Raw genomic sequence first — 27,976 nt, forward strand, 5'->3', positions numbered from 1 at the left:
CAGGGCAGGTGTGATTTGAGGAGTGCACACCAGCACACTGTTCATGCACAGCAAAACATAGTTTGTTTCAGACTATGGCTTACCATGACGTGCAAACAGGAGGGCCATGTCTGAGCTGATTTTTCTGTGGAGACATTACACCTAATGTTTAACTGAAATCTTTTGTAACTTAATCCTTCTGTAACTTCATCACAATACTATATGTTTCCCCCACAGCCCCGGTCTGCTGCAGCAGGGAAAAAGTGCAGCCCTTCTCTGTGTGATAGCCCTTCAAGAATTTGAAAGGTGCTATCATGTTCCTTTGTATTTCTTCTCTAGCCTAAACATAACCGGTCCCTTCAACCTTTCCAGTTTTCATGTAAGATACAAATGTAAAAAAAGAGAGAAGTTTATGCACTACAAAATCCAATGAATGGTAACTGTATTGCATCTGCTAATGCAAAAACCAAAGTATATAAACTTTGTAGTGTTGAGATGCTTTGGAAGATACATATTCTGATCGAATACTTGATGGCAGAACAAAAATCACTTTAAACCAGCCTCCCCCTTCCCTTCCTTCCAGCTATTTTGGGTTGTAACTCTAGTCGTACCTGACTACTGCCCATCCTAGCCTGGGCTGATGAAAGTTGTAGTCCGAAACATCTGGAGGGCACAGGTTGGGAAAGGCTGGTGGCTGAGCCTGTGCAAAGCATTGAGTCCATGTCTCTTCAAGGAGGAGGACTTTTGCAGTGTTTCATTTCACTTTGAAATATACTCAGAGTCGCAAAGTGATTTCATGCTCTTTATTCAGCTCATAGTGGTGAGGAGGAATGAATGAATGTCCCCTCAAAGTACCTGCTTTATATACATTATTTACACAATGGGCTGCACATGATTGGCTAATTCCAGGATTCTACTGTAGGCCAATCAGGTTGTGGATTCACTTCTATCTGGAGCATGATTGGGTGGTTCCTGCTAACCAATCATACTGCTGCATTGTTCTAGGACCAATCAGACTGCTGCATTCTGAATCCTATTGTTCTAGGACCAATCAGACTGCTGCCTTTTGGAGCCTATTGTTCTAGGACCAATCAGACTGCTGCAGTTTGGATCCTATTCAACTCAGTACATAACACCCCTCCCCTCTAAGTTCCAGTCCTGCCCGGAAGGTCGCATTCATAGTCCTCAAGGTACGCCGGTGGCCTACGTGTGCGTTGCGGCCTGGGGTGTTCCCTGGTCCGGGGTTCAGGTTCTGGCTCGTGTTCCAAGGATGGGGCTGTTTGGTCTGGCGCAACCGGCTCGCTCAGTCGTGGTTCTGGTTCCGGTGTCCTTTCGGCCTCGCGGGTCCTCTCTGTATTTACTGATTCTGCCTCTCCTGCTTGCCCCTGCTGCTCTATGGGCCTCACTGCCCCACTGTTCCCTTGGGACTCCTCTGACCTGTCCTCCTCCTCCTGGTTTTCTCCCGGGAATCGTCGCCGTATCTGGTCACAGTGGCGGCGCCAGCATTGCCCCCCATCTGTTAGCACCTCGTACGACACGGGGCCCGTGACCCTGGTGACTGTGGCAGGTACCCATGCAGGGCCTGCCCCAAAATTCTTTGCGTACACTGGGTCCTGGGCCTCGAAGGTCCGGGGGTTCCTGCCTTCCCCCACCACTACCTCATCCTGAGCTCTATCGGGGTGAAGGCGGTCCAATCTGATTGCAAGGCGCCGACCCATTAGTAGTTCAGCGGGGCTCTGGCCAGTCGTTGAGCTGGGGGTGCTGTGCTGTGCTAGAAGGAATGTGGCAAGGCGGTACTCCCAATCCCCTTGCGTCATGCGGCGAAGGGTGTCCTTGGTGGTCCGCACCATGCGTTCTGCTTGGCCATTGGTGGCAGGGTGGAATGGCGCCGAACGGATGTGGCGGATGGCGTTCTGCACTGTGAAGGTTTGAAATTCTCCTGATGTAAATGCAGTCCCGTTGTCTGAGACGAGAGTGTCAGGGAGCCCGTGGGTTGCAAACAGCCTGCGTAGTACCCGGATGGCTGCGGATGTAGAAGTGGACGGTACCAGTGCGACTTCCAGCCATTTGGTGTAGGAGTCCACCACTATGAAGAATGTTTTCCCCTGAAAGGGGCCAGCGAAGTCCACATGCAGGCGTGACCATGGTGCTCGGGCGGACTCCCAGGACTGGACTGGGGCCCTTGGGGGATCTGGGCGGGATTCCTGGCAGGCCTGGCAGTGTTTGACCCAGGCCTCTATCTCTCCGTCGATCCCCGGCCACCACACATAACTCCTGGCAAGGGCCTTCATTCTTACTACCCCTGGGTGTGTCTCGTGTAGGGCTGTGAGGACCCTTTTGCGGAGGGGCTGGGGAACAACGACCCTGCTTCCCCATAACAGGCACCCCTTGTGGGCTGACAGTTCATGTTTGCGGGTTGTGTAGCCGGCGAATTCTGGCCCGGGGCTGCGGCTGGGCCATCCCCTCCACACCCAGTCCAGGACCCGGGAGATGACCCTATCTTTCTTGGAATGGTGTGCAACTTCTTGTGCCTGAATGGGGCGGTCAGGAAGCAGCTCCAGGCTCATAACCTCTTGTGCAGGTGCTGGGTCGGGGCCTGTTTCCGGTAGTGGTAGCCTGCTGAGGGCGTCTGCATGGCCCATCGCCTTTCCAGGGCGGTGAATCAGTGCATACTGGTAGCTGGCAAGGAAAATTGACCACCTGAGGACGTGAGGAGACAGCACTTGGGGGGTCTGCTTTTCGGGGGCAAACAAGCCAAGCAACGGCTTGTGGTCAGTCACCACGGTGAAGGGCCGCCCGTACAAGAAATCATGGAATTTTTTTACTCCCTTCACGATTGCCAGACCCTCCTTGTCGATTTGCGAGTAGTTCCGCTCGGTTTCGTTGAGTGTCTGGGAAAAGTATGCTACCGGTACCTCTCTTCCATCCGGGAGTTGGTGTCCCAGGACAGCGCCGATGCCATAGGGCGAGGCGTCGCATGCTAGCACCACCGGCAGCCTCTCGTCGAAGTGTGCCAAGACCGAGTTTGAGACAAGCAAGTCCTTGACTGCCTGGAATGCGGCCTCCTGGCGCTGGCCCCACACCCAAGGGGCCCGCTTGTCCAGGAGTCTGTGTAGGGGCTCCGCTACCGCCGCCTTGTGGGGAAGGAAGGAATGGTAAAAGTTCAATAATCCCAAGAAGGCCTGAAGTTCAGTCTTGTTCTTGGGCGCTGGGGCATCACAAATGGCCCGTACCTTGTCCCCAGTCGGGTGAACCCCTTCTGCATCCACCATAAATCCCAGAAAGTCCACTTGAGGCACTCCTAGTAGACATTTTTCCCGCTTCACCTTGAGACCCGCCATCTGGAAACGGTGCAGAACAGTGCGGAGGCGGTCCTCAAACTCCTCTGGTGTGGGCCCGGCAATCAACACATCATCAAAGAAGGGGGTGACACCAGGAATCCCTTTAAGGAGAGAGTCCATTAGATTCTGGAATATGCCTGGTGCCACGCTGACCCCGAATTGCAGCCGCTTTACCCTGAACGCTCCTCTGTGCGTCACAATCGTCTGTGCCTCTGCTGTGGCCTCATCTACTGGCAGCTGTTGATATGCTTGGGCCAAGTCCAGCTTGCCAAAAATTTTCGACCCAGCCAGGGTGGCAAGGACATGGCTGACCACTGGCACTGGGTATGCATGGGCCATGAGGGCCTTGTTTATGGTACATTTGTAGTCTGCGCAGATGCGGACCGAACCATTAGGCTTGACGGGTGTGACGATTGGGGTTTCCCAGGGGGCATTAGGCACCGGCTCCAGCACTCCTTGCTCCACGAGTCGGTCCAATTCCTCGTCTATACGGGGTTTCAGGGCGAATGGGACCCGGCGGGCCTTGAGCCTGACTGGTCGTACTGCGGGGTCAAGCTGTAGAGCAATGGGGGGGCCCGTATACTGTCCCAATTTCCCATCGAAAACCCCCGGAAACTCCTTGCATATGGCGTCCACGTCCACTTGTAAGCTCATGTGGTTCACCCCGGTGATGGCTAGTCCCAGTTTTCTGCACTGCCTGCACTCTGCGTTGCGGAAACGGCAGGTCCTCCTCTCGTGACTTTCTCCACAGCTTGCGCAGTTCCCTCCTTCTCGTCGAGGCAGCTGTGGTATGTGGGCTGCTTGAGTGCGCTGCTGTACTCGGTGCACCTCCTCCCTGTCGGATCCCGAGTCGTTGGTGAGGTCTTCGTGGTGGACCCTCGGTTGGGACGGCTGGCTCAGCCGTGCCTCTTGCGTCGACCTCTCCGCAGCTTCCGTTGCCAGGGCCTCCTCCAGAGCGACCTGGAACGTTAGGTTCTTCTTAGCGTAGAGGCGTCGTTGCAGCTTCTCATCCTTCAGGCCACCGACGAGGCGGTCACGAAGCATGTTCTCCAGCTCTGAGAAGTTGCAGAACCGGGCAGCTTGGCGGAGAGAGGTCACAAACCCAGTTATGGTTTCCCCAGGGGCTTGCCGCTTTGCGTAGAAGGCATTTCGACGAGCCACCACTGAGGGCTGTGGCGAAAAGTGCCCCTTCAGCTGTTCCATTATTGTTTTGTATGGAACAGTAGCGACGTCTTCAGGCGCAAGGAGAGCCCGGGCGATTTCAAATGTCTCCTCTCCGCAGACGCTGAAGAATATTGCCCTCTTCTTGGCGTCTTCTTCATCGGTGACCCCTTTGGCTTCTAGGAGGAAGGTAAAACGGGAGGCGTACGCTTCCCAGTCTCCAGATGCTGGGTTGAATGGCGAGAAGCTGCTGTCAGTTGCCATTCTGAGTTCCTTGTGTCCCGGAGCTGAAGCCTGGATACACGGTGCGAGGCAGCGGTGCGGCAGGTGGCGGTGCTGCGGTGCTGTGTGTGGCAGTCAGCTCAGCGGGATCCCATCCTCGTCGCCAGTGAAATATACTCAGAGTCGCAAAGTGATTTCATGCTCTTTATTCAGCTCATAGTGGTGAGGAGGAATGAATGAATGTCCCCTCAAAGTATCTGCTTTATATACATTATTTACACAATGGGCTGCACATGATTGGCTAATTCCAGGATTCTACTGTAGGCCAATCAGGTTGTGGATTCACTTCTATCTGGAGCATGATTGGGTGGTTCCTGCTAACCAATCATACTGCTGCATTGTTCTAGGACCAATCAGACTGCTGCATTCTGAATCCTATTGTTCTAGGACCAATCAGACTGCTGCCTTTTGGAGCCTATTGTTCTAGGACCAATCAGACTGCTGCAGTTTGGATCCTATTCAACTCAGTACATAACACCCTTGAACCAAGGACCCTATGTTAAAACAAGGGTCTCTGTTTAAGATATTAAAAACCAGGCAGTTATAGATGAGAAAGGACAGTCTTTCAGATAACCTGCTCTGAAGCCGTTTTGAGCCTTAAAAGTTACAACCGGCACTTTTTAGTTGGAGCTGGAGGAAATGGTCTGGGACTCAGTGCATATGACAAAGCGCCAGTTGTTTTAAATCACTTTATCTTGATCGAGTAAAATACAGCTCCTTCCACGTATTCTGTAACTACAATGAGAGACGGAAAATACTTTTAGTGCCAGGGCAAAGGGGGAAATGAATAGGAAGGGAGGAACTCTGATGGGACAGAAGAAGGGGGCAGCTTCCACATAAAATTAGGTCAGCGGCTGCAGTTTACCCACCTGTGTTTTTAATATTACATGTGAACACAGCACATCCTAGGCAGAGACAAGCAGAAGTAAAAGACTAGCATAGGATGAATGAGAATATAGCTGCAGTATATTTGGATAAAACAAAATAAAAAAATTCCTTCCAGTAGCACCTTAAAGACCGACTGAGTTAGTTCTAGGTATGAGCTTTCGTGTGCATGCACACTTCTTCAGATATCTGAAGTATCTGAAGAAGTGTGCATGGTATCTGAAGAAGTGTGCATGCACACGAAAGCTCATACCTAGAACTAACTCAGTTGGTCTTTAAGGTGCTACTGGAAGGAATTTTTTCATTTTGTTTTGACCATGGCAGACCAACACGGCTACCTATCTGTATATTTGGATACGAATGGAAGTGCTCATTTGGGGAGAATCCAACCTGCATTTGCTAGTATTACACAACATTATTACCTTTGCTCAACCCTATTGGCATAGGGTAGACTATTTATTTTTGATGTAAAAGGCTGAGTACTGCACAAGTCTACAGATTCATAACTATTGTCAAATTGTATGATGGTGAAACGTGTTCTCTACACTGGATTTATGTCACTGGATATTATACAGTAGTTTATATTTGGAGAGTTTTTCATTTTAATTCTAATGATAGCTAATGGTTTACTTTTAAAAAGTGGGTCTCTTTCATAAGAATTAATAGAAATTCTTTTTGTGTAGTAAAAAATAGCTTTTGACATGAGTCTTCATATGCTCCATATTTATGTCCCATAAATTCATAAAGAATAATTTAATGCTAGCAATGTCATTTTCCCAGGACTTCATGCATGCTTGGAGTCAACAGCTTAATCCTCTGCTAAGTTGCATGAAAAGGACCAGAAGAAACCCTCTGACTTCCTTTTGCATTGTGGCAAAAAAAGTTTTAATAGAAATACAGTATTTCCTGTTCAAAGAAGTTTACATTTGATTTGTAAGACACACACACAAACACACTCCTCAATTTGGTCAAGAACGTTCAAGCTCACAAAATACAGGACCCAAAATCTGTTAAATTCATTGTTTCCTTGAGCGTTGCCTTACCACTTCTTTTCTGTGTTTCTTCAGAAACTGACTTCCTGAAAACTAACCTCTCCTTGTTTAATTTAATTAATCTTCCGCATGGCAGCAACTGTGGTTAATCATCTATCTTATACTGTACTCCAGTTTGGAGATTTAAGAAAAAATGCATTGGGGCCTCATGGTTTTAGATGGAATAAGCTTTTTCTTCTTCTCCCAGAATCATATCTCATATATATTTATATATGTATGAACAAGATGAATTGAAACAATTTTGCCGTTTTTGTTAATTGCAGTAAGAATACTATACCCTACACTGAAATACCTCTCTGCCACGTTATATATGCTTACAGGTGTACAAAATATGCAGTTCCCTAATTTGGACAGAAATAAGGGTGGGTGTCTTGTTTGTGTCCTCCCTGGACTTTATTCAGTTATGTGAGACTGGAATAATATCACACATTCTTGATTTTGGTATCAGCTGTTAGGAGCAGGCATCACATAGGTAATCGGGTGCTTGGGAGCTTTTCAACCCTGTTGGCAGGGATATAACAGCAGCCCAGTAGGGAGCACTGTATGCAACTCTTCCCCTACTCATTGTTCTTCAAAGTTGAGATGTGCAAAAATATGCCCAAACCCAAATTTTGCACATGGTAGCCTTCTGAAGTCCTGACACATGTGTTCTTCTGTTTTACTTTAGACTTTTTAAAATGACTAGATATTTATTCATTTGGCATAAAGTAAAACTCTGTATCCAGGCACACCATTGGAGTGGTGTGTGTTTGTCCTATGTCACGTGCAGGAGACAATTTGTTTTCTCTATCTGAAGGATGTCTTTTTTCCTATAGAAAGGAATGGGAGAGAGTGAGAATGTATTGGGGAGAACTGTGGAGGTGAAGCCAAATGTGTGTTCTGATCCAGACATCACTTGGTCTCAGCTCAACGCACATAAGATCTGATGTATACCTCTGACTGAGGTTCCTCCAAGCTTTGGACTTTCTCTTCCTCTGCCCATTATATCTAGTACATGAAGGAAAATGATATATAGATTATTATATAAATTTGAATTAAAAACAGCCCTCCTGGCTCTGGATATGTTTACGATGAGGCATGAAAGTTGTCCTCCACAGCATTCAAAGAAGAAATCTAGACCTTCTAGTTCAGGAAACAATTATCTTCACCAGTGGTTGCCAAATCCAAGACTGTTAAATAAAGAAAGCAGCTGTTCCTGCCTCTCCCAAGGGCCTTCCATACTCTCATTTTCTGAATAGGCCATGTGCATTTGTTTCCAATTTGTAGTGTGCTGTCTGCGTGTGTTTTGCCTAGGTATAACTTTTGTTACAGGGATATCTCATTTCAGAGCGATATGTGCTGTTTTATATACAGACAGCCTCCACCATTGTACTGATTGCAAAGAAATGTTGCGTTTGAAAAGGATTCACTTGTTGAACCCATTTCTGGTGTGGAAGAAACACACTTTCTGGTGCCTGGTATTACAAAAGCATGAGCCTCCCCTGCTTGGTATGGCAGAATTCACAAAAATTGCTGACGTATATAAGAATCAATATACTCATCCATGGACAACCTTTTGCATTCTGTAGTTAAGAACACATTGCTTATCCTGGTCTTTGGCTCATTTTTCCATTTCATAGAAAGGAGTTGTGCTGTCAAAGTACTTGAATCAGTTCAGTTGCATGGACTACAAGGGACTAATCAACTGTCATTAGTATGGGGAGCCAGCATAAAGTATGCTGGTTTAAGTTAAGCCAGTGTAAAGTATTCTGACTGAAATGCTGTTCAGGAGTGAGGCTACTGCTAACTAGTAGCTGGCCTAAGCCTGGCAGAGGGAAAACAAACCTTTAAAATAATTTGATTTGCACCTCCTTTTTGCTGGTGTACATCCCATCAGGTTGCCAGGTCACATGGCTGAGCTGAATGGAGTTAGGATTCACCATAAGTCGCCCTTGCTCAGTCCTCTGCCCTGCCATCCCCCCATTTTCCATCCTCCAGTGTTGCTCCAGCTTTCCTAACCTCAGCTGAGCCATATGAAGGAGTTAAACCAGCATAACTCCAGCTGAGCTGGGATGAGGGATTTACGTCAATGTAGGCTAGCTCAGGCATAGGCAAATTTGGCCCTCCAGATGTTTTGGGACTACAATTCCCATCATCCCTGACCACTGGTCCTATTAGCTAGGAATCATGGGAGTTGTAGTCCCAAAACATCTGGAGCGCCGAGTTTGCCTATGCCTAGTCTAGCTGTTCCAGGAATCAATCGGCTGAGCTGGAGATCTGTTTGATCCCAACTCACTCATCCAGGAGATATTTTGTTTGGATTGCTCCCTTATTCTGATCTATAGCCATTAACTGTACAGTGGTACCTCGGGTTACATACGCTTCAGGTTACAGATTCCGCTAACCCAGAAATATTACCTTGGGTTAAGAACTTTGCTTCAGGATGAGAAAAGAAATCGTGCAGCGGTGGCACAGCGGCAGCAGGAGGCCCCATTAGCTAAAGTGGTGCTTCAGGTTAAGAACAGTTTCAGGTTAAGAACAGACCTCCAGAACGAATTAAGTTCTTAACCCGAGGTACCACTGTACTTGAGTATCTGTATTTTATATTTAGTGGCAACGACTTTGATCACTATGAGAGAGACCTAGGAACTTGACTTAAAATATGTACAATGGAACCTTGGTCGTTGAACGTAATCCGTTCTGGAAGACCGTTCGACTTCTGAAACATTCGACAACCGAGGCGCAATTGCCAGTCATCAAAATCCATTGAAAAAATGGAGACATGCACCTCGGAAGCCATTTGACTTCCGAGATGTGTTCGAAAATGTCAGTGTTTGGGTTCTGAATTGTTCAGCTTTTGAAGCATTCAACAATCAAAGTTCCATTGCATAAGTAGACTAAATTGGGGAAGGACTATTAAATAAGAAAAATGAAAGGGATGTACATAGTAAAAACCAATTGTGTTGCCCAGTTACAGGAAGAAATAAAAGCATTGCTTCAGAGATGGGGTTGGATTTTTGTTTTTTCATAGCATTAAATAATGCAGAGCTGCAAAATACATTTTGCAGAGATCCTCATATTTGTAACACATTATCTCTTCTGTTTGGTCTCTAATAAACCATGCCATATAGTTGAGCCTATGTTAGTCTTTCTTGGCACTTGTTTTCAGCATAAAAGGTTTTTAAATCAGCCCTTTCCATCTTTCCTTAGTGTGGCTTACAAAGTCAGTTAACTCCTGGCCTAATGCCTTTGCAGGATAGGGGAGAATGACCAGACATAGTGATCGTTAATTTGGATAAAGCATGTCCTTTAGTTCGTGGCAACAAATTTGCATTTGCTTGCTAATGAATAGAGAGGCTCCAAAAACAGGTTTGCAACTCTTCAATTCTGCCTTGGCAATGGTTCGAGATCAAAACAAATGATAAGAGGTGCATTTGATCAAGGAGAATATTATAGGTCACTATTTCCATACTTGCTTAAGTGCATCTAAAGGCTGTGAAGACCTATGGGGGATACTGCCTGCCCACCCGTTAGTTCTAGTCCACTCAGGACCTCCATACACACTGCCCAGGCTTGTGCACTGAGGAGGCCACTTTGGTGCTGCTAACACAGCGGTTTAACTCCATCCTGGAGGTGCACTCCATGGATGACAACAATTACAGTGGTGCCCCGCAAGACGAACGCCTCGCAAGACGGAAAACCCGCTAGACGAAAGGGTTTTCTGTTTTGGAGGCGCTTCGCAAAACAAATTTCCCTATGGGCTTGCTTCGCAAGATGAAAATGTCTTGCGAGTTCCTGCGGGTTTCCCCCCCTTTCCCCCCCTTTTCCTAAGCCGTTAAGCCGCTTATCAGCTGATCCGCTGATAAGCCGCCGAACAGCTGATCGCTAAAAGCCGCTAAACCGCTAATAGCGCTAATCCGCTAAGCTGTCAATGGGCTTGCTTTGCAAGACGAAAAAACCGCTATACAAAGAGCCTCACGGAACGGATTAATTTCGTCTTGCGAGGCACCACTGTACTTTCATCTGTAAAGAACAACGCCAAGGGAATGTTCAGAATAGGAATTGCTTATCACCATACCTGCTTAATCAAATATGATTTTGTGTTTCAGTTCCTTAGGAACAGTAACATCCTGAAATCAAAACCCCAGATCTATTAAAATTTGCAGTGAAAATGGCAAAACCAATCTCCATCTGAAAATGACCCATTCAGAGGCAACCTGGTGGGATTGTCCTATTTGATTTTCATCCTTGGGGGGCGGGATCCTTAATCCCAGGATCAACCCGGATGGCCTATCAGGCAACATTCAGGTTGACTGATTCAGGATACATACCCAGTGTCTATGCCCAAACCGATTAAATCTGAATCAATGAAGCTGTGGCCATCTCAATCCCAAGATGCTTGCTGCTTCAGCACTTTGGAAACCCTCTCCCCAGGGACCTCCAACCTGCTGCGCTTGTGTTTGCAACTTAGCCCCAAGTCCTTGTTTGGACAGCATGCTAAACCAAACCTTTCCCTTGCTTAGCAACAAGGACCAAGCAGAGCAAAGTGGCAGCAAACTCCCATTGGGGAGCCCAATCATTTGCACGATCGCTATGCCAAACTTTGGGTTAGCGTGTTGTGTAAACCGGGACATTGACTTTAATAATAGCAGGCTGAAATTTAGTGTCTTTTCGAGTTGGGGTGCGGTTTTAACATGAAAAGCGGAGAGTTTTCAGCAAGTATATGACCCAAGTCCTTTATTGGCCATTCCACTAGTGTGAATCCTTCTATGATTCATCTCATGTGTTTCTTCAACATGCACCGTTTCCTTGCTCAGAATCTCTGACCATCTCCTGCTAGACAGCCTGTGACGGCTGGCCAAAAACATTGATAAGTTGTGAAGGAGTCTTCTGTTTAGAGTCTGTTAAGTTGCTGCATTTTCCATGCTCAGTTAGAACAATTCTGTAAACCATCAAAACAAAACAGAGCTATGAAGAAAAATAAGTTGCATATTACTCATTTGTTTCTAGTCCGAGGACTTTTTTTTTTAATTTACTTGTAGCATACACTGAAGTGCTGTTTTTTACTTAAATGGTATCTGAGCAGATTCTGAGATTAGCAGCGCAGCTGTTATTAGTTTTTATTTTTCAGTGCTGCAACCTTTATTGCTTTGTTCTTTTTAAAAAAACAGCTTTGGAAAGGTTAATATTTCTTGCCTTGGAATTCAGGAAACTACTCTTACCTGAAAGATACTCAAAACAAAATAAAAGAAGAAAAATATAGCCCATTCCCACCACCCTTCTGAGTAATACCCCTCCCCACCTTCTCACTATATAGAAGGGTCTGGTGACTTCTGTTTCAGTGTATCTGAAGAAGTGTGCATGCACACGAAAGCTCATACCTAGAACTAACTTAGTTGGTCTTTAAGGTGCTACTGGAAAGATTTTTTTTCTTCTTTTATTTTGTTTTGACTATGGCAGACCAACACGGCTACCTACCTGTAACTGAAAGATACTGACATTGCTTGTTTTCATTCCTTAAATGGACCTTGAGCCTAAAGTGCAGTAGGATAGCTATATTCCTACTGAGAAGCATGAGTTCAGAGGAGTTTATTCAATATGCTGAGAATTGCAACCTAAAACCATTGGAAGGAAATGTTAAGGGAATTAGGTTGCTTAACTTCAGTAATATTGCAGTGTTGTAAAGATATATGCAAATTTGCCGAACATAGAGGACAGAATATTTACATATGTTTAAGGCAGGGAGATAGAAAAGCCACCTGCAAGTGTGACAAAGAATAAAACCCTGTAGACTTATACAAATAATGATACGATAACCTGTTTAGTCTTTTCTCTGCATTGCATCCTGCCTGTGAGAGCAAGTGCATTTGGTGCTGATGAATTCATGTATAAGGCCTCTGTTTTCCCCCACGGACTTTATGAATTTCGAGAAAATCCATCAGTGTCATGAGACTACAATACAATTTATCAGGCAAGCTATTTTGGTGCCAGATTATGCAGATCTGTATTACACCAAACACTCTTTCAAACAGAAGTAGAAGATCAATCATTTTCAACTATGATTACATTAAGGCAGACAGTGATGTTCACTTTTGATAGTATTCCTGCTTTTATGGTTTTATGACCTTTTCATTTCCTACGTTACTGTTTTCTGTAATCATGTTCTAATTGTTTTATTCTTGTAAATGGCCCTGGGATTGCCTAAAAATACCTGTAATAAATAGATGCTAAAAAAAAAGGAGCCTCAAGCTGAAACCCTTGACATTATATATGCTCTATACCTATCTTGCATAGTAGTGTTATGTGGGGGAAGCAGGAAATATAGAACATGAAAAATAGATGTGTCTCTGTTTGGGAACATTGTGAAGTAATACAAAATTTGCTTCCCCTGTTAAAATCTCAGCACACCCACCCACCCCCGAGGCCACCTCCATTGCATTGTTTGCAATGTAGAGTGCAGGGGATGCAAAAACCAAATACAGATACCTACAGTGTCCCAATAGTTATTTACTAATGCACCTTTCCCCCCCTTTTCAGTTGCAACCAGAACAGTTGGACTGTGGAGCAGCGCATCTCCAGCATCCATTGTCAATCCTGCAACCTATCAAGGCCAGGCCAGTGTTCACTTCGCCAGGACTTACATCAGTAGCTGTCACCAGTGTCAATAATTACACAGTTGTATTTCTGGGAACAGCCAATGGAAGACTGCTCAAGGTAAAACTTAACAGTTACGAAAGGACTTCGTAGTTAATAATCGGTATATATTTACATGGTGAAACGCTTGACAATAAGTAACCACCTTTGGAAAGCTGTTTTTTAAATTGCCACCTCACCTTTATGTAGCTATCATGCTTAGTAAATTGAGTCAGGCTGGCTCAGTTCCTGATTGATTGACTGCCAAGGAGCTCCTGAATCAGAAGGAAGTGGTTTTAATGATTCATCTCCATTCTAATGTTACGGGATGCTAAAGAACCGAAGGCATGATTTTTCAGAGAAAAGACAGAAGAAGCCCTGAGTGCTTGTGGTTGTTAAAGATTCCATGGTGCTTTTTTGTAAACAATAAAATTGCTAATTTGTGCACTTTGGCTAAATAACAGTTTGTGCAACTGTACTTTCTAAACCCCAAATTCCCCAGCCACTTTCTTTGCATGTACAGTCATATTTGATTGTCTGACTGTTTCTCTTGAAAGTTTAAGATCAATTGAATTTCAGTTGCATTTTCCACCAAACTGTACTGTTCCAAACAGGCTGATTAAGCACTGTTTAATGTGCTATCAGTGCTAAACAGTAGATAAGCACCGAACATCATGATTATCTGCAATGCCAATTATCTGGCTCGTTCAGCTCTAGCTTGTCTGTTAATCAGAGTTATCCTAGGGCATTTGCTTTCTGTACTAGCTGTTCTTTTTTATCTCATAGGTGGCTGCAGGGATGTTATGAAGTCTGCTGAGTGATATTTAAGTGTTTGAAATCCCTGTATGGGAGGAACTGGGTGATCATGAAAGGCTGATATGACTGTCTGAACAACTTGGGTTAGCATTTGTGAAATGATGGCTTGTGATAGATCCTTACAACAATAGAATTATTTATTATTATTTCTTAAATTTGTATACTGCCCTAAACCTGTGGATTTCAGGTGTGGAGTGTAGAAATTTCCTTTACCATAAACTGGCAGTTTTATTGCCTATCCCAGCAAGGAACTGGGCCTGCCTGTGGCAGTTTAATACCTGGGGAAAATTAAAACAATACACACACTGCCTTACCATTGACCTCTCAGTTTGCTTTTGTGTCTTTGGCAGTCAAGACCTGTTTTGAAGGGGGCGGGACTGTAGGCTGCATGTCATGTCATTGCTGTGGTAGCCAATGCAGCAGACCTTTATTCTTAGTGATTGCCATCTTTGTGTGTAAGCTGGCAGGAGATAAGAGTGGAGAGTCCAGTCCAGGCACGATGCTGCCCAGAAGACACTCTTGCATTGGAGTGAATTGCAGTTTCCCAGCAACGGGGTAGATGATGTCATCAGCCTGAAGAGGCTGCTCTAGGAATCTCTACAGCTCTTTCATCATGCAAATAAACCCTTCCTGACTGCTGCTGAAGGTTTATCACATATTTCTTAGACCACAGTTGGTCCAGGCTGAGTTTTCTTCACTCCCCTTGTTATTCAGCTGCTAGCCTTCTGCTGCAGTTCTTCCACCCTTCCCTAAGTCTTTCATTCAGTGCTGTGACCGATTCAGTAATGTCTCAAACAAAAAGCTTCCATAGAGTGTTCATCAACCTTGGGTCCCCAGATGTTATTGGACTACAACCCCTACCATCCACAGCCAGCTAAACCAATGTCCAGGGTTGATAGGAGCTGTAGTCTAACAATATCTGAGAACCCACAGTTGAAGAACAGAGCTGGACAACTGCTTAAGTGAGCCTAATGATAACTGTGTTCAGTTCAGAGTTAAAAGTATCTTGACAAAGCACTGTGGGCATAAGTTTGCTGATGCAGCACACTTGATCAGACTACTGATGATGAAATTAAAGAATTCATGCTTGTGCAATGTAAGATTGGCATGTTAATCCATGATTCTGTTAATTTAAACAGGAAACTCCCTCACTTGACAAGCACACTGCACAGGCTTTCATTCTACAATAAAGAAGCAACTGGATGTTGGTTTTAAATTGCATAGTGATATACAATATCTACTAATTCTTAACTTTTAATCAGCATTTGAGGCTACAGTGCAATCAAGATGTCATTTAATATATTGTAGAAATAAATGCCCATACTTGAAGTGTTATGGCACAGCTTTTAGTTATTAACAACTTCCTCGTATGAAATGCTCCCTGTCTTGATTGGCACTTGTAAAAAAGCACATAGAGAGATACACCCTCCATTTTGAATAAATATTCCCTGATTGGTCCCCGCTATTGCTAAGCTGGAGAAGAGACGTAAACCAATGCATGTGATATGCCCGTTTCATCTGTGTCAAAACAATACATCAGGGACCAAGATTTAAGGCACTATAATTGTCTTCAAGCCATGAACAGCCACCAGCTGCAATAACCACGGTGGGTGTATGCCCACTTGCCAAAGCAAGGTTCAGTATTGGCCAATCAGAGTAGTCATTCAGTGGAGTTGCTACATTTGATGAGATGCCGGCCATTAAGAAAAGGAAAGGGCATTATTAGAAACCTGTTTTATATCAGTCTGGAGATAATAACACATAATGTAGAATATTAGATCAGACGAGAGGGAGGACAGAAGGGAATCCAATTTCTTTCCTTTACAAATGTTCCTAGCAGGAAGGTGGGAAAGATCTCAGAGGTCCTCTGTTTTGACATTGGCCCAGAGGCACAGGCTACGCAGCAGAGTGGTAGGCAGCCGGCATCAGAGCCAGCTCCATAGGGCAGTCGGTGCAGATTCATTCCTTACAGAGCTTGTATTCACACAATAGTAACAGATCTGCTTCCATTATCATATCAGAAAAGGCAGCCTTATCTGCTGAACCTCCATTAGAGAAAGGCTCCTGGCTGCTCATTGCTGGGATAATTTGCTCAGATAGCTATAATCTAATTCTGCTACACAGCTGCTGCTGCTGCTGCTGCTGCACCACCCGCTTTTTCTTTTTTTTTACCTTAGGGGCTCCTTGTTACTTGGCATTGCATACAGAATACTTGGTGTGAGTTATAATTCAGGTTTCCCATCCAAGACAGTATAAAAGGGCATAAGCAATGTTCAGCCAGCTCCCCAAGCAGCAATTATGATTTCCTATCACATAGGGAATTAATCTGATCCGGTAAGTTATAAAGTGCACCGCAGAGGGGCATTTTACAAGGGCCATTATCAATGGCATATTCAAGAGATTCATTAATGGATAAGCAGTATGTGTAAAGCCTCAGTGCTTCTAGGGTTAGTGTTGCAGCGGCAGGGCTTCCGTGTCTGGTTTGCAGCGAATTTGCGTATGACTTTTGCTTCACTGCACCCTGTAAGCGAGTGGGTGCAGCAAACTACAATCTCTGGCTTTAGCAATACATCAGAACTGGGGATTGTGGTTTGTTTCACTCCAAATAAATCATGACGTTAAGCTAAGGTGGCTTTGGATGTAATTCTAAGCAAGGGGTGGGAAATCCTTTTGGCCCACTGGGCCAGATACTTATCAGTCCCCAACCCACAGCTAATTTTGGCAGGTGAGCAGGACAATCCATCTTTCAAGTACCTGATGTCATTGTTGGTGTGGGTTGGGGAAAACAACCAATAGTATTACAGTCTGAGTCGTCCCCCCCCCTTTTTTAACTTTTGGGATTTTCTTCATTTTAAAAACTGGTTTATTGAATCATCAAACACACAGTAATGCTATGTTAATTCATGCTAACTGTTCAATTAATAACTTTCAAGTTTCTATAAACAATGATTCTCTTTCTTCATCCCAAAAAAACCCAAAGTGGTGGTCTTATGAAATATTTATTTCCCTGGCAGATTAATCTGAACAGTTCTATGGAGGAGATAAGCAGGGAGTCAATTACTGTGGCTTATGGTGAACCTGTCCATCCCATCATGCAGTTTGATCCTTCTGACTCCAGCTACCTGTATCTAATGACTTCCCACCAGGTAAGACTCCTTTACAGACATACCTTCTCAGTGCCGTTAGGTGAGTACAGAGGAATAAACAGAGTTCTGGAGACAAGGTGATTTTAAAAAAAAGTTGTAGAAGTTATGTTCATGCCCCTTTTATATGACTAATACTTTTGGGGTTTTCGTGGGTGTACAAGTCTATGCCAAGAGACTTTTTTTTTTTTTTATTACAGCCAATAATCCTGGAAATAAATATTAAATATAAATATTTGTCTGCTTTAATAATTTGGTATTAAATACCTTGTTGTAAAAAAGATAAGTCTCTTGGTATAAACCTGTACACCCATGAAAACCCTAAAAGTATAAATTATATAAAAGGGGCTTGAACATAACGTTCATTGATTAGAATCAAATGCTTTGGGGCAGTGGTTTTCAACCAGTGTGCAGTGGCCCCTTGGGGTGCCTTGAATGATGGTCAGGGGTGCTGCAGGCAACACTGGCCTCTGTCCTTCTTTCCTTACCTCCTCTGATCCCTTCTCATATCTCTGCCTCCCAAAGGCTTGCACAGTTGTTGGTTGCAGCAACCCTGGCTACTAGCTCAGCAGGTGAATGGTGCCTCTGGGGCTGGTCAGAGGGTGCTGGTTGCCAGGAGCTGAGGTGGCCTTGGAATAAGCAAGCAAATGGGCAAGGGAGCCCAGCCAGCCAGTCCACCAGCCCTTGCTGTTGGGAATAGACAGACAAGTCCCAGGCCCCTGTGGGGCAGCATGAGAAGGCGCCTCTCTTTGTTTTTTTTTTTTTTAATAATATTTATTAAAATTTTCCAATTAATTACAAATTAATAAAACATCCAATTTCAAATCTTTTTCCAATTACATCCTTTCAGGACTTCCCCTTCCCTCCCCCCCTTGTATTCCAAATCTCTCAAATGATCTCAACAAGTTCTTCTCCTCAATTCAAACTTGTTATCCTTAACCCAAATTTTTTTTTTTTTTTTTTTAAACACATTATTTTCCATTCCCCTAAAATCGGCTTATTCCCACCACGAGTTCCCCACTTTAGAATACCATGTAGATGTATATAGCCTAAATAAAACATAGTTTACGCCTTTAAGGATTCCACATTTCCCACCCCCCCTTTTCCCGGTTGCGTTCCCAATGTTCCTCAATGTCTGATATTTCCACGTCTCTCTAAATCATAGTCCTTTGCCAGTCCTCTTTAGTTTCGAATGTCCAATCATGGAAGGATTCTGTCTCAAAGAGAGGCCCATTTTTTCCATCCAGATTTTTATATCCAGGAGTGAAAAACTCCAAATTATAATCCTTAAGCTTGTCAAATCTGGATGTCCCAAATGTCCCCACTTTTAACTTGGTCCAATTCTTGTTATTTTGTTGTTCTTATTGATCACACTCCTCTTTCTATTTCTTTCTGTCCCTGTTTTCCTGCACAAATGTCCTAATTCCAAAAGTTAGTTCCTTTACAGAGGCTTGTTATTCAGAAACAAAACATTACGTCAAGTTCCTTTCATTCCACAACAGATGATTCCATTGTCTTCTTCGGTGTAGTGGCCTCTGTAGTCATAATAATGTTCCATTTCTGCAGTTTCCCAGGAGATAAACAGTTCAGTTCCAATTTCCAGCTAAAACTTGTAATGTCCCTCGGCTCCTCTAGGTGGATTGCAGAAACTGAGTTCTCTTCCAGATCGCATCCATTAGCCCTAGTAACTTTATAATCCTTATTTAAAACAATTTGTATCCAATTTATAACAAATATAACCAGCAAAGTCCTTGTAACATAGTCTCTATCTTATTTTCCGCTTTGACAGCTCTTTGACAGCTGTCAAAACTTGCCTTTCTCCTCTCCAAACTCCGTCATCGATCGCTCCCGGGGTTCCAGGGGGGGTTGTTTTTAAGTCCGAATTCTACTTTCCTCCTCCAGCTCAATCTCATATTCTTCACTCGTGAGGTTAAAAACTTGCCAAAATGATGTTACTCCGATCTTAGTTATCAGATCCTTTGCTTTGACCCTTCTACAATGGAGGGGGTGGCTGACTTCCTTTTTTGCGCCTCCCCCGCTCGCTCCGAAATTTTTAAAATTTTTGTCCCTCTTTTTAGTCCAAGTTCCAATTACTTACAGGTTATTCTTTTAGGTCCGAATTTTCAAAGGAAGAAGCCAGCGCTCTCCGCCGAATGGCATGCGGCTTCGCACGGCAGGGATAGCAGAGGACTCAAAACACCACGCTTCTCCCCGGCACCCGATCCGTAGCCTTTAAAAAGGCTCCTTCACGAGTCGGGAGGGGAAGGCGCCTCTCTTTGGGGTGGGGGGAGGGAAGCTCAGAGACCAGCGTGGCTGCCCAGAGGACTCTCAAGGAGAGGAGGCTGAGGAAACACCCCACAAGGGAGGGTGTTCAAAAAAGGGTGAGAAGCTGTTAGCTCTGCAGGCAAGAGGTGACACAACTGGGCTCCTGAGCCCCACAGGGGTGCCACAGAAAGAACGTAGTTGGTCAAGAGAGCCGTGGACTCAAAAAGGTTGAGAACCTCTGCTTTGGGGCATCACAAAAATGCACAACAAAATGTTAACAAGACTTCAAATTTTGTTATCAATATTGATCTCATGGAACGTTAATATTATTTAGGATAATTTCACTCTGTCTCTCTAAAGGACTTTAAAGTTTTATCTGTGTTGTTCATTCTGCATTTGGATTTTCCTGAAAGCTGAATGATAGTGGTTCCTTCCTTCCTTCCTTCCTTCCTTCCTTCCTTCCTTCCTTCCTTCCTTCCCTATCTATAGTGAAAGCAAAATAATAATTATCTAGGTATCACTAAATTTCTACCACAATTTTGCCTAGAGTTTAAAGTTGTCACTACTGGGGATTTTCTCAGTACACAGTTGTACCTAATTTATTGGATACCACGGTGCATGAGCGAGAACTATTCAGCATATAAAGTGTTCTTTTCTTGTATAATTATTGCCTTCCTGTTGCCTTTAAACTGCCTAGTTGTAGAGAAACTCAAGTTTAGTATGTGCTCCAGTCATCAATGGTGCAAGCTACATTCATTCTTAATCTACTGAAACAGATGTGCAACCAATAATTTTGTACTTGGTATTTAAACTCTCCAGCTGCAGTTCCCTACAGAATATCCATATATCACTGTACAGACTCTCACAAGATTTCTTTTGAGATAGTATATCATGCCATTACTGTATCCCATTAGCATTAACAAATCAAAATGGTTTACCTAGCATAGGCTTTATCATTCTGTCAAGTGCACGAAGTCTGCAAGGCATCAGGTGATATAATTTGTTGCTTCACTGGCTAAATTTGGTTCTGTTTCCTTTTCTCCAGAGGTATTTAGCTTTGGGGAAATTTGTTTAGGCAAGGTAAGAGGATGTTCTGAACAATATGTCAAAACTTTCACTTAATCTACACAAGCCAGAGCTATGGTTTGAAATTACATAATGTACCAGCCTTGCTGAAGTTATGCAGGTTTGGGTTGGGTCAAGCAATGCTGAATAGGAGGGCCTCATGGTAGCCCTATGCATGCCTCCATCATATTCTATTGAAGAAAGGTGGAACATAAATATAACTAATAAAAAATGAAGAGGAAAACCCAACTTGTTCTTTATGAATGTTAGTCCTTGAAAACATGCCTTTCTCTTGTCAATTGCTAGCATAGCATATGCTATCCGTTGGTTAGAGAAATCCCACAGCCTGCAGAATTCTCTGTTTGAGAGGTTTCACTGTGCTAACATCACTTATCACCCTCTCATATCAGCTGCTGCTATCAGTGTGCGATGATACCATCCTGAAGCATTATCGCCACCATACAGTGGCAGCAAATTGTTCCTTCCACCCCCATATTGTCCTAGCATACCATAGGTTCTGGTTGAGTTATGTGTTAAATTTCACAAGAAAGCAAATGGAATTATGGCCATTGTCGAGAACCATGATTTTGAATGTGATCTGAGGAGAAGCCAGAACAATGTAAAAATAATGCTTGTGGGAGTGTAAGAGGTTTATGTATGTCACTTTTGAGTAGGCTTAAATCAAGCATTTGAAGGGCAATGTGATCTCTATGTCAGATCACTCTGGGTATTCTAGCTATTACTGTTAGAATGTTGGACACAGAACCTGCACAAGATAGTGGGGAGAGGTATTCTTTGTAATTGCAAAATGGCATTGAAATTGTTGTTGTTGTTGTTTATTAAATTTCTCTAGCACCCTTTAGCATGGAGGGCTAAGATGCTGGAACTATTTTTCACTGTCTTCACTTCATATGGTGTTTTATAATGGTCTTGTCACTCAAGAGGCCACTAGTGAATTTATATCACAGTGTTGCTTCATCCAAATAAATTTCAGCCAAATTATATATTTATTTAAACTCTTATATGCTGCTTTATCTCATGCAAACCTTAAAGCAATTTCCATAAAAGTGTACATAAACAACAAGAAGATCAATAAAATATCATAAAACACATACATAGTAATTCATAACAATCTCATTTCACTGGACAATAGCATGAGAAAGAACCAATTTTTTTGGGGGGGGGGGAATAGACTTAACCTCCAAAGTATTAAAAACAGATGAGTTTTCACCAGCAGGTGAAAACCCATTAATGTTGTGGTCATTTGTGCTTCCAAGGGGAGGGAGTTTCATAATTCCATCCCACCGCCCCAAAATGGCCCACTTTCAAGTCCTCGTATAACAAGCAACCCTCTGAACCTCTGGTAAGGCTCCCACTGCCTATCTTTGGGCTCAGGATGGGGAGAGGCATTCTGTTAAGTACCTAGGTACCAATTTGTGTATATTTAAAGTTGGCATTTTGAAATGGACTTTGTAACATAGAGGCAGCCAGTTCACATCCCACAAAAATATGATGATGGAAGTGATTATAAGGATGTTCTCTAGCCTACTCTTCCTTGAATATTTCCATCCCAGACTGGGGAAGATAGGTATTACATGATACTTCACCAAAGTCTGGCTGTGCAACCATTCTGGCTAAATCCTGAATGAGATCATGCTGATTTGTGCCTGGTACAAGTTGGCTTGAAGCAAATATAAAATGCTACAGAGTCGGCCAGGTGGAGCCATATTGATTTGTAGCAATTTGTGGTGATCCAGAGTTTAAAACATGCTCCAAAAAAAGCTAGATAGACTGTCTCTGAAGTATTGCATTTTCTAATTACAAGATTAGGATTTCTGAGTCCAGATTAGGTTGGATCAGGTCTGGATAGATTTCTGCCAAATCAGGGAGGTGTCAGGGAAACTTTACACCAGGCATCCCCAAACTCAGCCCTCCAGGTTTGGGGACTACAACTCCCATTATCCCTAGCTAACAGGACCAATGGACAGGGATGGTGGGAGTTGTAGTCCCAAGACATCTGGAGGGCCGAGTTTGGAGGTGCCTGCTTTACACAGACCTACATGGAAGTGTTGGTCAGTATTATTGGCAGCAGCATTCTTCACTATCCAATTTTTTGTTTTTCACCTTTCAGCAAAAACTTCCAGAACAGTTTACATAAAGAAATACAGAAACAATCAAATTGGAAATAAAACAGCCTAGGAGTCATAACAACAGAAGAACTAAAAGGCATTGAATTGATCCTGCAACTTTCTTAAGGATGTCGTTTTCAGTAATAAGAAATCTAGACTTTTTTCTTGTCAGGCATCTTGACAATCTTCTCTTGTTCAGATCTGAATGTTCTGCATATAGAAGACAAATACCACCTTTTAAGTAAAAATGTATAGATTTATTGCTTTACTCATCCAAAATTCCTCAACTGGGAAACAGCACTGGAATAGAATATTTAAAACAACAGAAGAAGACGCTGAACTGTCACTGCCATTCCCATCTTAGATGCTTCTACAGAAACTTAGCCCACGGAAATGATCTTGCAAGACTTCTCAGAATTCCTCTGCTCTGTTTTTTTAATGAGTTTCCATGAATGGGGATTTCTTAGATTAAATGCAGAGCTGCTCCAGGGTGTGGGGGCGGGGGGAGTGGGGAGGCTAAATTTGGCCAACTTAGCTTAGCTGGAGGCCATCCTTTTAATGCAGTACCTGTACCAACAGCAGCAGCCCCCAGTGGTGCTCAGGCACGAGACAACAGCTGGCTGGCATCTTCTTGCTCACCCAGAAGCCCCTTTGCAGGGAGTCACTGAGGCTATAAAACTTACAAAAATTGGTTAGCTTAAGCAGCACATAAGCTAAAGTTGGCATGATACGGAGAAGAATTGCATGGCCATTGTGCAAGAAGGACACATAAATTTGTGAAACATTCCATATTTTTCAAGCTATGAGTCAGAGTGCTCTCTACTGAGCACACAGTGAATGGGTAAGAGTTGCACTTATGAAGCTGTTATCTACTATAGATGTAAGGAGGTTAGAGAGGGAGATTGCAGGCTAAGGATTAGGAGGAAGACGGAAAAGAAAGTTAAAATGTTTTAGTCAATATTAGTGATATAAGGGACGCGGGCCACAGAGCCTAGGACTTGCCGATCAGAAGGTCAGTGGTTCAAATCCCCGTGACGGGGTGAGCTCCCGTTGCTCAGTCCCTGCTCCTGCCAACCTAGCAGTTCGAAAGCACGTCAAAGTGCAAGTAGATAAATAGGTACTGCTCCGGTGGGAAGGTAAACGGAATTTGCGTGCGCTGCTCTGGTTCGCCAGAAGCGGCTTCGTCATGCTGGCCACATGACCCAGAAGCTGTACGCCGGCTCCCTTGGCCAATAAAGCGAGATGAGCACTGCAACCCCAGAGTCGGCCACGATTGGACCTAATGATCAGGGGTCCCTTTACCTTTACCATAGTGATGTTCTATATTTCTTAAAACAAAGTTAAAATGTTATGAGACATGAATAACAGGTGGACGTTTCAATTGATGAGAGTAAGCACTTCCATTACTTGATCTTAAAGTAAAGATTTCGGTTATAAATCCACCTGTGTGTGGGATTGCTTTATGTGATGCATAAAGTTTAAATCTCAGAATTTTCAAAGGGGTGAGGTGGCAGCAGCAGGTGGAGGGGAGATTGTAGTGAAACACAAAAGAGGAGACTGGATGCTTACTCCTTCCTGGGTGGGTGCCTGTTGCGGCTCTTGCACTCGGCCGCCATCCCCAGGCAATGAGAACAGAGCGCACATGGCCGGGCGGCCATTAGGGAAATTCCCCCTGCCGCCTGGACATCCAGCTGAAGTTCCTGCCTGCTGCACCATCTCAAATGGGCCAATCAGTGGCCTCCCTTGTGGGTGTGCCTCACAGGCTGATAGCGCATTGGCTGCACGCCTGCCCTCGGTGAGGCATAAAAGCCGACGGCGCAAAACACAAAAAAGAAGAATGCACTTGTCTGCTGAATCACCCTATACTCGCTACAGATGGCCCTGGTAATAACCAATCACTCATTTATTTATTTATGCAACCTTGTATAAATCTGGTTGTAGGTGTAAGAGAGCATTCCCAACTCGGAATAGCACACAGGAGAGAAGGCTTTCTCCTAGGAGATCAGATTTGAACCAAAGTGAGGAATTTATAGCTCATTAGCTTGTTCTGGACTGGGACGCGGGTGGCGCTGTGGGTTAAACCACAGAGCCTGCGACTTGCCGATCAGAAGGTCGGCGGTTCGAATCCCTGCAACAGGATGAGCTCCCGTTGCTCTGTCCCAGCTCCTGCCAACCTAGCAGTTCGAAAGAACGTCAAAGTGCAAGTGGATAAATAGGTACCGCTCCAGCGGGAAGGTAAATGGCGTTTCTGTGCGCTGCTCTGGTTCGCCAGAAGTGGCTTTCTCATGCTGGCCACATGACCCAGAAGCTGTACTCCGGCTCTCTCGGCCAATAAAGTGAGATGAGCGCCGCAACCCCAGAGTCAGCCACGACTGGACCTAATGGTCAGAGGTCCTTTTACCTTTACCTTTCGCTTGTTCTGGGGCCTGTCTTTAAAAACTGCTAGGGTTGCTAACACTTTCTTCTTAAAGGTCTCTTGCAGCAGAGTGTTCTATCGTGATCTATGCTAATAGTTAAAGACCTCTGTAGTGACAATAACTTATGACATAAAACAATAATGTTAATAAACTGTGGTTTCCTTCTTTCCTATTAACAAACTAATGCCTCTCTGAAAGCTTTTTTAAATAAAAAATATTATTCTTTTGGACTTCTGTTATTATGCAGATAGCCCGTGTGAAAGTAGCTGCCTGTGATCAATATACCACATGTACAGAGTGCTTGGCTGCAGCCGATGCTTACTGTGGATGGTGCACCTTGGAGACCAGGTGGGTATTTTTGTACACTACATGCCTCTTAGTAATAGGCTGTTCTGTGCAGAAAATAATTGTGTGTTGTTGAGGGAAATCACTAGTCTTTTTTATTTCATTACTCTGCTTCTGCTCTTTTGACAAGATTAGGGTTGTTTGATAGCAGTCTTCAAAAGTCATTTCTAATTTTAATAGCTCATTTTGAAGAAATCATTGCCGTGGCTGAAACCTAAGCATTCAAAAGCCATTTAAAAAATATTTTGTAAACAAGGTACACTTTTCACAAGTGTAATTTCATAATTCATAATTCAAACACATAATTGTTTATGGGAAAATAATAATACTTTACAAAATAAACATTATGAGATGCTGAGTTTGACAAGAATAAAAAGCATCTCTAATTAAAATCAGTATAGAAGTGCTTTGTCATCTGTATTTCTATTATCGTACCATAAAATAGAAGATCTATGAAGAGACCTTTCAAGGTCCTTTTCAAGTGGCTTCCATTAAGCAGGGGACCAAAATCCTAGGAACATTTCTTTGATAACACATATACCTGAAAATTAAGATTATTTTAAAACATGTTGCTAGGTAATATTTTGAAGGGACAACATAGGACTAAATGGCCGAGTGTTCTTTCTTTTTTCCTTTGTCAAATACAATGTCCGCTGTAACCATGGGATTCAAGAGTGAAGCTAACAGGATTACACCACCCCTTGGGAAAATGATAAGAGTATTTTACAACTGAATATTGTTGGTCTTATTCTGAGCACAGTACCTACAATCAGGTCATGTGCAATCCGTAGTCTTGATAATAATAATAAAAAAATTAAGTAAGTTTGTAAGCTATAGGTCTTGAAAACATGAAATCAGCACCCCCCGCCCTGAGAACTGAACTAATGGTCCCAAGTTAATGGTTTAGCAGAGGGAGCAAGGTCAGCCATAGGCTATATATTACGGGCAATCACCATGTCCCAGAACAACATATCCTCATAAAACCCTGCAATTCTCTAAGCTGTAAAATAGTCTGATGAACAAGAATAAGCTAGATAGCTCTGCCCTACTTGCCAAACATTAGATCAAAGTTTTTTCCTAAGGCTGTGCAGAAGGACATGGGAGGGAGAGTGCCTGCCTTGCCCATCAGAGCATGTGTGGAAAGAATTTCCCTCCAGCACTGAAAGGAAGATCTCTAGAAGGTTCTGTAGGTGGAGAACCTAATCATGCAAATTCACGGATGACTACTTGAAGAATGTCAATTGGAGATTAGCAACAGCTCTTTATTTTTACTGCCCACATATTATGTGCGGTTTTGAATGGTTCAAAAACTGGCCAAACTCACCCAACTTCACATAGGTTGCTAGTTTGCCACGTGATAGGAACGTAAGAAGTTGCCATCTACTGAGTGAGACGATTGGCCCATCTGGTTCAGTATTGTCAACCCTGTTTGGCACCAGCTCTCCAGGGTTTCAGGCAAGAGTCTCTCCCACTTGGGGATCGAACTTTGGACATCTGCATGCCAAGCCTAGATGCTCTACCACTGAGCTATGGCACTTCCCCTTCAGGAGTAATGCTTGTAATAAGAGTAATAAGAATCCTGCCGCTCTCTCAAGCCTTTCCTAACTCAATCATAGGGGCAAAAGACTAAACAGAAGTATTTATAGGAAACAAGCCAGAACATAGTAAAGATAACCAAGGCAGAACAATCAATTTAGTTTGCTGGAACAATATATTTATTTTAAGGGGAAATCTGATAAAACAGAAATAGAACATGAAGGGGAGGGGGAGAAAGTAACGTTCATGGCTAGCTGATACACTGTCTCCTCTGAGTCTGCTAAGCCAACATAGTTCAAAAGCTTAATTTCTGGTTTCCATGGGTTTGTGAGTCGATTTTTCAGCATCAGATACAGAAAAAGGGTATGTGGGAAAACACAAGGAAAGCATAATGTGTAAAGTATCTTCAATTATGTCTCTTGTACACTTGGGTGTTGAAGCTAAAATGTTTATATCATGGAGATCATGTTGATTATATAAAATGGATGCTAGCGCAGTGAAAAATATGAGGAGGGTTGCAGTTCTCCTGGCAACATTATTAATAATTTTGAGGGTCTAGGGTCATGACTGTTTTTTAATTGTTTTAGGTGTTCCCTGCAACATGAGTGCGCTAATTCTTCTGAACCCAATTTCTGGATAAGTGCCAGCGAAGGAGTGCAGCAGTGTCCGTCAATGACCATACTGCCCTCAGAAATAAACATTGAGAAGGAGAACAAAGTATGTCAAATGAGAATTGCACTATTTGTTGATATTGTGTCATAAGCAGCGGGATTTATTCTAAACCATTCTAAGTGGAACCTGCAAAAAAAAAAAGAATGGTTTGGTGTGATGCTCAGGGTTCCAAACAGCCATGGTCACCTCCAGGAAACACCACTCCTTTCCCTCTCTGCCCCAATTTTCCGTGGTGACTGAGTATGCTCCACCCTCATGAAACTATTTCACCCCTTT

At 43.7% G+C, this 27,976-nt stretch overlaps 1 protein-coding gene across 1 annotated transcript in view; it reads left to right on the forward strand.

Moving 5' to 3' along the window:
* PLXND1 (plexin D1) overlaps positions 1-27,976 on the forward strand; it is a 170,947-nt gene that overhangs the window by 38,983 nt on the left and 103,988 nt on the right. The window contains exons 2-5 of the mRNA XM_081852248.1: positions 13,217-13,393; positions 17,143-17,274; positions 25,395-25,495; positions 27,616-27,745. Of these exons, the coding sequence (XP_081708374.1) occupies positions 13,217-13,393; positions 17,143-17,274; positions 25,395-25,495; positions 27,616-27,745 (540 nt within the window). The remainder of the gene's footprint in view (positions 1-13,216; positions 13,394-17,142; positions 17,275-25,394; positions 25,496-27,615; positions 27,746-27,976) is intronic.

The sequence above is a fragment of the Podarcis erhardii genome (assembly GCF_964252035.2).
Source record: "Podarcis erhardii genome assembly, chromosome: 2".
NCBI lineage: Eukaryota > Metazoa > Chordata > Lepidosauria > Squamata > Lacertidae > Podarcis > Podarcis erhardii.